Source organism: Salvelinus namaycush, chromosome 31, assembly GCF_016432855.1.
Source record: "Salvelinus namaycush isolate Seneca chromosome 31, SaNama_1.0, whole genome shotgun sequence".
Taxonomy (NCBI): Eukaryota; Metazoa; Chordata; class Actinopteri; order Salmoniformes; family Salmonidae; genus Salvelinus; species Salvelinus namaycush.
Genome location: NC_052337.1, coordinates 5,992,035 through 6,005,407, shown reverse-complemented (window position 1 = coordinate 6,005,407; position 13,373 = coordinate 5,992,035). Strand labels below are relative to the sequence as shown.

Here is a 13,373-nt window from a genome sequence, read left to right as displayed (position 1 = left end):
CTGCCACTTATTGGTCTTTTAGACCATTAAGATCAGATATTTTGCCAATAATGGGCAAAAGATCAGAATTGGGCTGCCTGTGTAAAAAAACGCAGCATACATTTAGTAGAACCAATTCATGTATCAGCCACACGGCCCTAAAACAAGAAGTCATTCTACTCTAGAAATTTTAATAAACTATTTAAAAAAGGAAGAGGCTGACGATCAGACTTTTCTGGACCTTTCTTCCCGCCAGCAAAAGGTCCCGATGCTTCTGTGCATGGGCGGGATTCTCTGCTTTATGCACATTCTCTGCTCTACTCGCCTTGTGCGGTTTCTCTGCCAAGCATGAATGATAATTCTTCCAAGTTTTACCAGTGAAACGTCCATGCAGCACCTGCCTACCAATCAGTTGATCTCAATCAGTTTCATGGGGATATGCATTTATATCATATTGAGTTATAGGCTACAGTTTCAAAGGAGCCTACGGTGTTGTTTTGAATAATGTAAAGTGAGTGAATTTTAGAGCAGATAGTGTTAGCAAGCTGTAGAATAGCCTACTTGTTTAGTTTCAAAGCACATTTTTTTGAGGTTTGATCCCATTCAGCCTATGCTATATGCTGTTATGGGTTATGCAGAGTACTGTCATTGTGATCTTGCAGACATTGATTCAACTTTGATCTGACTTTATTAAAGGAGGAGCATTCGCCAGAGTAGCTTGTCCCCTATGAGTTGATCAGAGCAGTGTTGCCAACTTCAGTAAGGAAAGTAGCTATTGGCTGTCCTAGAAGTCACTAAATGACGGCATCACCTAATTTGCATAATTGGCCATGTGCATGTAATTGTGATGGACGCTGTAGGAGAGGAATAACGTCGTGGGAGTGACAAAAGTGAGTAAAAAACACCCTAAATATGTGTAGGACTACAAATGAACTTTCTTCTGTCGATTCTTTTTTTTTATGTCACAATTCCAACCCTCCTCCTTTATCTGGGCTTGGGACCGGCAAAAGTGACCCAAAAGAGACACTGGCGGAGTTACTTAGTTAAAAAAAAAAAAAAAAACTTTAGTTTTCTTAATTTGGTTTGGTTTTTAACCTTATGGTCCACTTAGGAGCTTACAACAAGTCACAGTAAATCATGAACATTTTTAACCATACATAAAAATAAATAAAACATGTATACAATCTACATTAACAATCTAAGTGGATAAAAAAAAAACAATAGAAAAAACTCAATGGCAATGTGAGAAAATTATGGTAACTAGCCTGGCCCTAATTCAGGTTTAATAGTTTAAAAAAAATGTAAGCCAGGGTGGGATCAGCCAGCGGCGGCTTCCCGCATGCGCGATTCATTCGCAGTCTGGACTCGGAGGGGTGAACATCTCCTGCTCTGACTGCAGCTGGGAGGGATTGCTGCGCGAGGACTGGGCCGCCTGTGAGTGCTTTGGGACGGGGTGGGGCCCACGGCAGCATCCGCTGCTCGTTGAGAAGAATAAGAACGATACGTGCTTTCACATCATTCTCCAATAACACCAGAAAAGTTGCTAGATTTGTCGCTAGTCGCTTTTTTGAAAATGTGTCGCTAGAGGGGTCTGAATACTCGCTAAATATAGCGACAAAGTCGCTAAATTAGCAACACTGGACCAGAGACTGTGCGTAAAATAAAGAATTCCTCACATGCGCAGAAGCTTTGGGACTTTTACCTGTTGAGAAGAAAAGTCGGAACCGCAGCCACTCCGTTTAAATCAAATAAATTCCCATAAAATCGATATAAAATCATCTCTGCTGGATGAGTCATGATAGTGCATAGGAGGGGTGGACTGATCTGATACTTGAGTGGAATGAGGGCTCCAAAAACCCAGCCAGCAGAATTTGCACCCAGGAAGCTAACATTTCACAGCTCTGATAACCTGTATATCCACCTGTACAATATTCCCTGCCTTTGTGGGTGATACGTCAGTCACCTGTTCTGCTCATGCGGACTTTTGCATATTGTCCGGTCAGAACCTGACGAACTTGAATGCATCAGCGCAATTCCCCCTGGCGCATCTTGCCTTTTTGTTTCTTTACCGATAAAACATTGTACATGTTAATGCAACAGTAAGTACCAAATCATAGTGCATGTTACCTTCATTTTCTCCCACGATGAAATTGGGGAGGAGACTGTGTATCTATCTCCATCCGTCCTTCAGTCACACACGATATCTCGAACACCACTGGCACGATTTTGACCAAACATGGGTGAATGATGCGTCTTGCCATAGAGCGCAGTCGTTTACAAAATTACACTGATTGGCCAGAAGGTGGTGCTATAACGAGTGAAAATACAATTAAAAAGTCAGTCTGTTTTGACTTAAAGTCATGAAATTTGGTACATAGGTCCCTCTCACAAGGAACACATTTGCCTCGGTCACCTATAAGGTCTGCCATGATGGATTTTCCGCAATTTAGAATTTTGTGAGAAACGTGTCAAAAGCTACTCTTCTGGCACTGAAAAAACGATTTGCACAAAACGTTGTGGCGTCTGTGGACAAAGGTCTCAACGCAATATTTTCCAGACTAGTACCTAAAACAACATAGCTGCTATTGACCAATAAACATTCATGCGGGTGGTCTGGCACATATGCATAAAAATCAGTCAAGAATATTTGTATTGGAACACAGTTTGGTACACATTGCAAACACTGTCAAGACTCAACATATGTAAGAACATTCATATCGACCACATGGTGGCACTATAACTGGTACATGTTTATATCTCTTGATCTATTTGACTGAGTGCTGAAATCTGGCACACATGCTCAGGGATGTGTGTCTAGGTAACCCATGCGATACCTCGGACACCACTGGCACGCATTTCGACAAAACTTGGGTGAATGATGCTTCTTGTCATAGAGATCTGGCATTTATAAAATTACACTGATTGGCCCAAGGGAGGTGCTGCATCATTCATGGGGGACATGTTTACTGTAGCCTTTTTTTTCTCAGTGATTCACCCAGCAGTCATAGGAGACAGAACTTACTTACAAAACTGTCCCCAAGCTCTTTCTCTCTCACAAGACTGATTGTAGAGGTTGTGTGGAGGGCTCTGTCCTTAATTTAGCTAAAACATTGTTATTGTCCCACACAATGAAATTGGAGGTGGGACTATGGATCTTAATCCGTCTGTTTGTCATTTGTGATGGACAACATGTTTACAGTTGCCTTGTTGTATATTGCGTTATGTTTTCTACTTTAGCACACCTAGGTAGTCTAGTTATTGGGTGTGTTCGAGCAGAATTTTTGTCAAGTCACATTTGAAAGTGTCTTGCCTTACTTAAACTTGATAAAAATCATGTGATCCAAAGGTCAATAAGTTGACTGCAGTCTGAGAGGAAGAGGTGAAGCCAGAGGGTTTACTCCGCCCAAAATCTTTCCACGTTAAGCAGATCATTCATTATTAAAATAGTTTTTCTATGGGGGGCACAGTAAGTGTTGAATCTAGTCAAGATAAAAATGAATTGCTATTTTGATACATGAGGTTCATTTGATCTAATAGAAGTGTCGTAATGCTTAGGTTACGAGTGTACTGATAAGTGTGATGCACGTGACATCCTGGCAACTTGGAGATAAAACACTAACGGAGTTATCTATGCATATTCATGAGGCTAGCATAGTGTCTTACTCTCCATTGAATACAGGCCGTTGACGTCAACACCCCTCATCAAATATTCAAATAACGACATGTATCCATCAATCCAAAGAGGAATAGGCAGGAGATTGACAGCCCACCGTTCTGCTCTGTGGACAACAAATCCCATTGAGGGTGGAGACAAGTATCTTGTCATTGGCTGCGTTCGAGAAGATCAGAACCCAAATGTATCCTATGTAAATTGTGACCGACTGACTGATCTACAAATAATGACTTGTTTATTTACGATGCAAGGTTCTTTGTAGATCAGTCAGTCGGCAGTCACCTGCAATGTTGAACAAGCCCATAATATCCAGTATCGCTGCTGCAGTCGACAGCAAGTTTCTGCAGCTGCTCTTCAACTTCATCCTACAGCCATCACCTGCATTGTGGGAAGCTCTATTGCCAACCAACCAATCATTAGGGTGTTTTTGTTTGACCCACACAAGTGTGACCAAAGACATGACTGAAACAGGAACGAACAGTGGATATATACAAATGTGCTATTTGATGCTCTCTCACTGATGTGATTGTACGATGTCAGTTTAAGTGTGTTATATGGGGGGGTTGAAGCCATCTTTATTTAGACATTATAAAGAAAAAGTTTTATAAACTATGGCAACACTGCCACGTTGATCTGAGCCTTGCTGTTGGAAAACCACATTAGTGTCCAACTTTCGCCAATGCACCTCCCCCGCCTTCACTCCTACTTTCGTCTACAGTCGGTTGCTTTTGCCTTACCATTCAAAAGCGCCCTTTTTCCATTTTGTTAGCTAATTGATTTGCAGGTGATGGCATCATGCCCAGTAATTGCTTATACAGTGCATTTGGAAAGTATTCAGACACCTTGACTTTTTCCACATTTTGTTACGTTAGCCTTATTCTAACATTTATTAAATGCTCCCCCCCCCCCCCAATCTACACACAATACCCCATAAATGACAAAGCAAAAACAGGTTTGACATTTCTGCAAATGTATATATATTTTTTGAATCACATTTTACATAAGTATTCAGACCCTTTACTCGGTACTTTGTTGAAGCACCTTAGGCAGCGATTACAGCCATGAGTCTTCTTGGGGATGATGCTACAAGCTTGGCACACATGGATTTGGGGAGTTTCTCCCATTCTTCTCTGCAGATTCTCAAGCTCTGTCAGGGTGGATGGGGAGTGTTGCTGCACAAAAGTAAAATAAAGTCGTTGTCCTTTTGGAAGGTGAACCTTCGCCCCAGTCTGAGGTCCTGAGCGCCCTGGAGCAGGTTTTCATCAAGGATCTCTGTACTTTGCACGTTCATCTTTCCCTCGATCCTGACTAGTCTTCCAGTCCCTGCCGGTGAAAAGCAACCCCACAGCATTATGCTGCCACCACGCTTCACCGTAGTGTTTCTTCCAGACATGACGCTTAGCATTCAGGCCAGAGTTCAATCTTGGTTTCATCAGACAAGAGAATCTTGTTTCTCATGGTCTTAGTCCTTTAGGTGCCTTTTGACAAACTCCAAGCGTGCTGTCATGTGCCTTTTACTGAGGAGTGGCTTCCATCTGGCCACTCTACCATAAAGGCCTGAGTGGTGGAGTGCTGCAGAGATGGTTGTATTTCTGGAAGGTTCTCCCAATTTCTTTGACCTCATGGCTTGGTTTTTGCTCTGACATGCACTGTCAACTGTGGGACCTTTATATAGACAGGTGTGTGCCTTTCCAAATCGCGTCCAATCAATTGAATTTACCGCAGGTCAAATTGTAGAAACGTCTCAAGGATGATCAATGGAAACAGGATGCACCTGAGCTCAATTTTGAATCTCATAGCAAAGGGTCTGAATACTTAGTAATAAGGTGTTTATTTTTAATACAGTTGCTAAAATTTCTAAAAACATATTTCCACTTTGCCATTCTGGGGTATTGTGTGCAGATTGAGGCCAGTTTTTAATCATTTTAGAATAAGGCTGTAATGTAACAATGTGTAAAAAGTCAAGGGGTTTAAGTACTTTCCAAATGCACTATGTATAGAGAGAAATAGTAATGGCGTCTTTTTGTAGGCACTAATGCCACCATGGCTCGTTGGTCAAAGCCTATGGGGAATTTCATTTCTGTAGGGTTTTTGGATAAACTCTAGTAAAACACAGGCTGAGGAGGTCACATGTTTTTTCTACGAGAATCTTAAATCAGCTAATGTAACGTTTTGTGAATTTTGAAGCATTTATGTAATTAAAAAAGCACTAAGGCTTCATAAAGGTCATGTTAACTGACTTCTCATAGAACAATACACATAAGATCTCCTAAACCGATGTTAACCTCAGACCTTATTTTTCTGCGTTTATCCCAAATCCCTATTATATTCCGATAGGAATGGCCAAACGAACCAGAGGTAACTAATTAACGCTTTTAGGACTATAAGCTGGCGAGCTCTATAGAGCACATGTATACAGTTACTTTGTTATAACTGCAGACACGCAAAGTATTTTACAGTGAGGTATTATTTTCATGTGCTTTACGGTGAATACTCTGTCCATGTGCTTATGTACATTTCTCCACTAGTTATTTAGCTATAACTTTTATGTTAATATGGAGACATAATTGCTAGCTTGTATGCTAAGACTGGCTTTGTTGTCATTCCTCATGCTGAAGGCTATTTGGTCTGTTTCTATAAGTCCCTTGTGGACCTTTTCAGTTGCTGTTTCCTTTGTAAATCAATGGTGCATTTATAACCATCATTGGTTATAAATTATTCCAATAGCAGTTTGTTACTTCATTGTAATATTGTTTATTACTATATCCTAATAGTATTTGAATTACTTATCATTCCTCTCTTCATTCTGTAATTTCAGACAACCACACATACACTCATTTAGAACCTCCTGTGAATATAATTGCCATTAAAAACACCATAACTGGAATTGCTAACATCTTACTTACCAACGAATGAGGCCAGCTTTTGTATGACAAGCAACGTTTAGTGAAGGTACACTCCATTACACCACCCCTACACAATCCCTTTATCCATCCGATAACATTAAGGTGCAGTTTCTCTGAAGAATTAGAGTGAAGAACCGTATGTAGCAACAACCAACAACAAAAAAAGTTCATAACAGAGTTAGCTTCCATTTGTTCAAGTATACAGTTGGTGCTCCAAAATGACTATGGCAGATGAACATTATGAGGTTTACCCTTGGATAAGCTTTCCAAATCCTAGTGGGGAAAATACAAAACTGACCCAAGATCAGGATCTCGGAGCAACTTTACCTTACAATAACAATGTAATACATTTAAGGAAAAATACCACTCAAACTATTTTCATATTTGTTTCATTAGTTCACTGTTGATATGGTTCCAAAATGTTTTACGTCAGCAATCAAGTTTAAGATATAGAACTTTCAAAAATACAGAAAGTGTCAAAGTATGATGCGATTAAAAATACCAAATTATTTTGAAAGTTGTCTATCTTAAACTTGATTGCTGACATGCAAAACATTATTGGACTGTATCAACAGTGAACTAATGAAACAAATATGAAAATAGTTTGAGTGGTATTTCCCTTTAAGAGCCAGGGAACAAATTAACTCCCTAATCCCACCCAAATATCCACATGGGCCAAGAAAATTCAAAAAGGCCTAAAACAGTCACCACAATAAATCGCTTCCCTGCTTTTACACGTCAAATAATTCCATCCAGATTTCCCCTCCCCCTCAAAAAGATACAATGAATACAGGACATGATTTGTGCATTTCCCCAGAATAATATATACTATATAGAATGTATAGTGTTCAAACAGAGGGGTGAGAATAGGAGGGAGGGGAAAGTGTTTAAGGGAATAATTCAGTAACATTTGTCAGTCAAATGCTTCACTCTGGGGAATTATGCTGCAGAAAGTCTGATCACATGATTATCTATTGATAACTCTCCCACAGACTTCTTGCCGTTGCACTGTTCTACTTTGAAGCAAGCTACGCACACATTATTTATAATCAAATTGGGTTGCTTCTACTCTATGTTCTACATATTAATTGCATTTAAACAAATTAAATATGAGTGTATTTTACGCTGATGAGAACAGTGCTTAAATTGTTCAAACTACAATGGAAACCCCAAAATAAATCAACCTGAAAGAGGAAATAACAAAAGAGTAGTTATCAGAACAGTACATGTGAACAAGGCTGTGCAAGGCTAGCTCAGTCCTACTGAACTACCAAAAAATAATTAAATCAACATGAAATAACCTAAAACATTTCTGCACCATCATGTTGAAGGAGGATAGTTGAGGTGAAAGTCAATGCCCTTAAAAAAAAGTCTGAATGATTAGCGTTAACATGTTTGTGGAGGGAGCAAAACTAACGTAAACATCCAAAGCAATCTAAATTGACATGAAACTCCCACTAAAAGAAGAGGACGTGCAGTTAAAGTAGAAAGACAAAGACATTAGCTTGAATTCCCCAGAGACTGCTCCTTGTGCAAACCAGACCATGAGAGTTGGACACTGTATGCCGTCTCCTGCATCTCTCTGAACCGTACACAATGTATACAAAAGGCTTGTGCCGGGTCGTAATCATCAGGTCACTCAACAGAAAGTTGAAACATTTTGCATCGGAAAACTAAAATTAGCATTTCACAATGGACAAGTCCAAGTCGTCCCACCTCCCCGTTTGTCCATTTTCTTCCGTTTGGTGACTAATGAACACGACCCAGCTTCATTGAGGGACAGACCAACCAAGTAGTGGCATAACTACATGAAGAACTGTCCTGCCACATTGGCCACGCCCAGGACAATGAGGAAGCTGTGGAAGATGGCCGAGGGCCAGCTGAGCTCCCCTCTACGCTTCTGGGAGATCATGTGGACCAGAGAGGGGAAGACAAAGACCAGGGCCAGGCCACACGTCGCCCCAGAGTACCTGGGAGGAGAAACAGAGAGAGCAGATCTATATGGACTGAGCGAGAGAGGGTGAATTAGATTAAATTCAAAGAGGGGGTGTTATGTTACTGCGAGACTATGGGCTAAACGTGTGTGAAAATAAAATGTTAGTGTCAATCGTGCATTAATGTCAATGGGGGAATTTGAAGGATAATTTCAATACCAATATCTCAAGGATTTTGCCCTACATTTTTATTTTCCATTTGCAAGGAATACCTTGTTTTTGGTTCTCTTTATCAACAAACATCTTCATAATTTATCATTTACCTATCTTAGCAGCCATCTTACCTTATAATGGAGCCAATGTTGGGGTAATACTTCGCCATGCAGACACCAGTGCCAACGATGAAAATGTTCAGAGTGAAAACGTGGAAGAAACTAGGGGATAAAGAGATGAAGAAATGTAACATTTTGTAGAAAGCTTGTTTTAACCATCAAAGCTTCAACACACAAGATTGGCTCCCCTTCCAATGAGGGGTACATTAGCTGAGGTAAAGACTGCCACTGAGAAACATCACCTTTTCACACTAGAACTGCCATAGGCCAATGCCCCGTGCTGTTAGATGTTGTAATTAAAATAAATCTGCGATTTTGAAAGCAATGTCCTCCTTCCCTGACTTTTCCTATATATCCTTGTATTTTACATTGTGTTATAAAAATTCTGACAGCTGAGCAAAGTATTTAGAGCCTATTTACAGTTTTTTCCCCCTCACCTTTTCCTATCTTAAGGGGTAGGAATGTGCATCTTTAAACACATTCATTTACCATTCTAAATTCAAATCTGCTGCTGATGAGCTCACGGAGGTGGGCCTCTCTGAACTGGAACTAAATGATGTATGTACAGTCGTGGTCAAAGGTTTTGAGAATGACACAAATATACATTTTCTAAGTCTGCTGCCTCAGTTTATGATGGAAATTATGGAAGTCCCTCTTTGCCATGCAAATTAACTGAATCCCCAAAACATTTCCACTGCATTTCAGACCTGCCACAAAAGGACCAGCTGACATCATGTCAGTGATTCTCTCATTAACACAGGTATGAGTGTTGACGAGGAAAGGGCTGGAGATCACTCTGTCATGCTGATTGAGTTCAAATAACAGACTGGAAGCTTCAAAAGGAGGGTGGTGCTTGGAATCATTGTTCTTTCTCTGTCAACCATGGTTACCTGCACGGAAACACGTGCCATCATCATTGCTTTGCACAAAAAGGGCTTCACAGGCAATGATATTGCTGCCAGTAAGATTGCACCTAAATCAACCATTTATCGGATCATCAAGAACTTCAAGGAGAGCGGTTCAATTGTTGTGAAGAAGGCTTCAGGGCGCCCAAGAAAGTCCAGCAAGCGCCAGGACCGTCTCCTAAAGTTGATTCAGCTGCGGGATTGGGGCACCACCAGTACAGAGCTTGCTCAGGAATGGCAGCAAGCAGGTGTGAGTGCCTGCTGTGCACGCACAGTTAGGCGAAGACTTTTGGAGGATGGCCTGGTGTCAAGAATGGCAGCAAAGAAGCCACTTTTCTCCAGGAAAAACATCAGGGACAGACTGATATTCTGCAAAAGGTACAGGGATTGGACTGCTGAGGACTGGGGTAAAGTCATTTAATCTGATGAATCCCCTTTCCGATTGTTTGGGGCATCTGGAAAAAAGCGTGTCCGGAGAAGACAAGGTGAGTGCTACCATCAGTCCTGTGTCATGCCAACAGTAAAGCATCCTGGAGACCATTCATGTGTGTGGGTTTGCTTCTCAGCCAAGGGAGTGTGCTCACTCACAATTTTGCCTAAAACACAGCCATGAATAAAGAACGGTACACATCCTCTGAGATCAACTTCTCCCAACCATCCAGGAACAGCTTGGTGATGAACAATGCCTTTTCCAGCATGATGGAGCACCTTGCCATAAGGCAAAAGTGATAACTAAGTGGCTCGGGGAACAAAACATCTATATTTTGGGTCCATGGCCAGGAAACTCCCCAGACCTTCATCCCATTGAGAACTTGTGGTCAATCCTCAAGAGGCGGGTGGACTAACAAAAACCCACAAATTCTGACAAACTCCAAGCATTGATTATGCAAGAATGGGCTGCCATCCGTCAGGATGGGGCCCAGAAGTTACTTGACAGCATGCCAGGGAGGATTACAGAGGTCTTGAAAAAGAAGGGTCAACACTGCAAATATTGACTCTTTGCATCAACTTCATGTAATTGTCAATAAAAGCCTTTGACACTTATGAAATGCTTGTAATTATACTTCAGTATTCCATAGTAAAATCTGACAAAAATATCTAAAAACACTGAAGCAGCAAACTTTGTGGAAATTAATATTTGTGTCATTGTGGGAAGCATTGGAGTCAACATGGGCCAGCATCCCTGTCGAACGCTTTCAACACCTTGTAGAGTCCATGCCCCGATGAATTGAGGCTGTTCTGAGGGCGGGGGGGTGGGGGGGGTGCAACTCAATATTAGGAAGGTGTTCTCAAAATCGAATGGTTTTCACCATTTGGAAGTTCAGTGAGCTTCTGTTTTCTCCTCCTGCTTTGGTCATGCAGTCAGTCCGCCTCGCAAAATGACTGTGGTCTTCGTTATGAAATTATTTTAAAAACTTGACCCTGTATATCTAAAAATTACCATAAAAGAATGATTGTTTAAAGCAAAACTACCTAAACGATTGCCGATGGTGAACCTGAAGAATCTAAATGAAATCTACTGTAAGCCCATTCAGCAGGAATAGCCAGATGAGTGGTCTCCGGTAACTTAATTTTATTATGGTAAAACACAATTTTCAACAGCACATAGAGGACAACCTATAGCAAATTACATAGGTTGTCACTCAACTAATAAAGCCTAATATCCCACAAGCCATTTTAGCATTTGAAAGCTGAAGGTGCTGTGCAGAAGTTCAAGATCAGAACAGGCCGCCACTGATATTACCTCAAGTCTGGTCAGCACGAAGCTGGGCACAGTGCAGCAGTTTGACTAGGCTACTGATATTACCTGGGGTTGTTCAGCACACAAAATGACTGTCAACACAGTTACATGCTTAGTTCATCACTGAAGGAGAAGACCTCACAGAAGATAAAAAGGTATTTTCGTAAGGTAATATCAGAAAAAAAAAAAAACATTTTAATGAATCGGCGATCCATAACATTTGAATCGATTTTTTGACCAATGCAGTCATATATTTAAAATCAGGCATATTGATGAATCATTACATCTCTATTAAGGTGCCAAGACAAAACGGGCAGCTGGGTGTTGGTACCCAGACACGAATGTCTCGCTCTCTCTCCTCACTGAATGAATGCTGTCAATAGATGAATGGCTGATAGAAACGGGTAATTGTGCACATGACTTAACAATTACATTTGAATGAACTGAATGATGAAGATGAGGGTAAAGGTGATTGAATTTAGAACAGTGTAATAATGATGAAGAATATTGAACACCATGAAAGCAGCTACTACCTCCAACAGCGTGTTGTCCTCCTCCTCCCCACGCACCACAGGGGAGGTTCCCCGTGTTCTAAATAACTCAACTGACTAGTTTGCCTGTCTGTTGATCCTGATGCTCTGATTGGATAACGTGAAGCAGTCTGTCACTTCATATTTCCCACGATCACTTGTCATGGCATGTTTGGGTCTGATCATTTAGATTGCTGCTGCCTCCTGTTATCCTGCTACTATGATACATCCATAGGCGAGGATGTTTGCTAGCAAGCAATCAATGTGAATAATATCTAGCAAGCAAAGTGAGAGTAGGGAAAGAAGAAGAAACGCTGATGAGCATTCTGACTGAGTGACCACAAACATGTCTGCCTGCTGAGGACAGTAAACAGACACACACACACACACACACACACACCTCTCCACGCACTGCTACTAATCTGCAGCTGTTTTGTTCTATAAACCTGCAGGGACATTGGTATTTTGCCAACATCTACATCGGCATAATAAAACCATTCAGTTTTTTTCCGTTCACGAGCATCAACTGTCAGTTTACAGATACGATCACGAGCATCAACTGTCAGTTTACGGATACGATCACGAGCATCAACTGTCAGTTTACGGATACGATCACGAGCATCAACTGTCAGTTTACGGATACGATCACGAGCATCAACTGTCAGTTTACGGATACGATCACGAGCATCAACTGTCAGTTTACGGATACGATCACGAGCATCAACTGTCAGTTTACGGATACGATCACGAGTGTAGCCAGGTTGTCACACCTCTAATAACAAAAGAGTAGATTCATCTGATTCGTAGGCTAAAGGACACTGCACCCAACAGCCGGATCTTTTACAGGTGCTTGGAGGCTGAGAAGCCCAGCAGTTCTAGTGTTAAAACAATACGTGTCCCTTGAGAATGGTGTACAGTTTTTTGAATTCTCTAGGGTTTCTCAACTCCGGTTTCAGGGTTGAGTCATCTAGGGTTTCTCATCCACTATGGGACAAGGCTAGGGCCGGTGGGGGCGGTTGTTACCTGGGGTAGTGTTTGCCGAAGACCTGGCTCATCATCTGGACACGCACCAGGTAGCCCAGCAGGGGGTAGACAGTGGTCATCTGGAAAAGCAGACAGGTCCGTGCCACAAACACCAGCACGTCACTGCTGGGGAAGTTATCCAGGAAGTTCTGTAGTAAACAGACAAGACAGAATGTCAGAAGGGTGGCAACTGTCATTTCATAACCCCAAACTTAGAGTAGGGTGAAGTTGCCCCTAGACGCTGATCTTGGGCCAGCTTTGCATTTTCCCCACTAGATGGTTAAGGTTAGGATTGGTGGAGGGGAAGCTGATCCTAGATCTGTACCTACGGGAAACCATCCTGGAGCCAA

At 41.5% G+C, this 13,373-nt stretch overlaps 1 protein-coding gene across 1 annotated transcript in view; it reads right to left on the bottom strand.

Annotated features, from left to right (window-relative positions):
* Positions 1 to 6,390: 6,390 nt before the first annotated feature.
* The window catches only part of slc38a9 (solute carrier family 38 member 9), a 39,136-nt gene continuing 32,153 nt past the window's right edge, over positions 6,391 to 13,373 (bottom strand). Inside the window, exons 13-15 of the mRNA XM_038970005.1 lie at positions 13,024 to 13,172; positions 8,837 to 8,926; positions 6,391 to 8,528 (exon numbers count right to left, since the gene is read on the bottom strand). Coding sequence (XP_038825933.1) covers positions 8,363 to 8,528; positions 8,837 to 8,926; positions 13,024 to 13,172 — 405 coding nt within the window. The 3' untranslated portion in view covers positions 6,391 to 8,362. The remainder of the gene's footprint in view (positions 8,529 to 8,836; positions 8,927 to 13,023; positions 13,173 to 13,373) is intronic.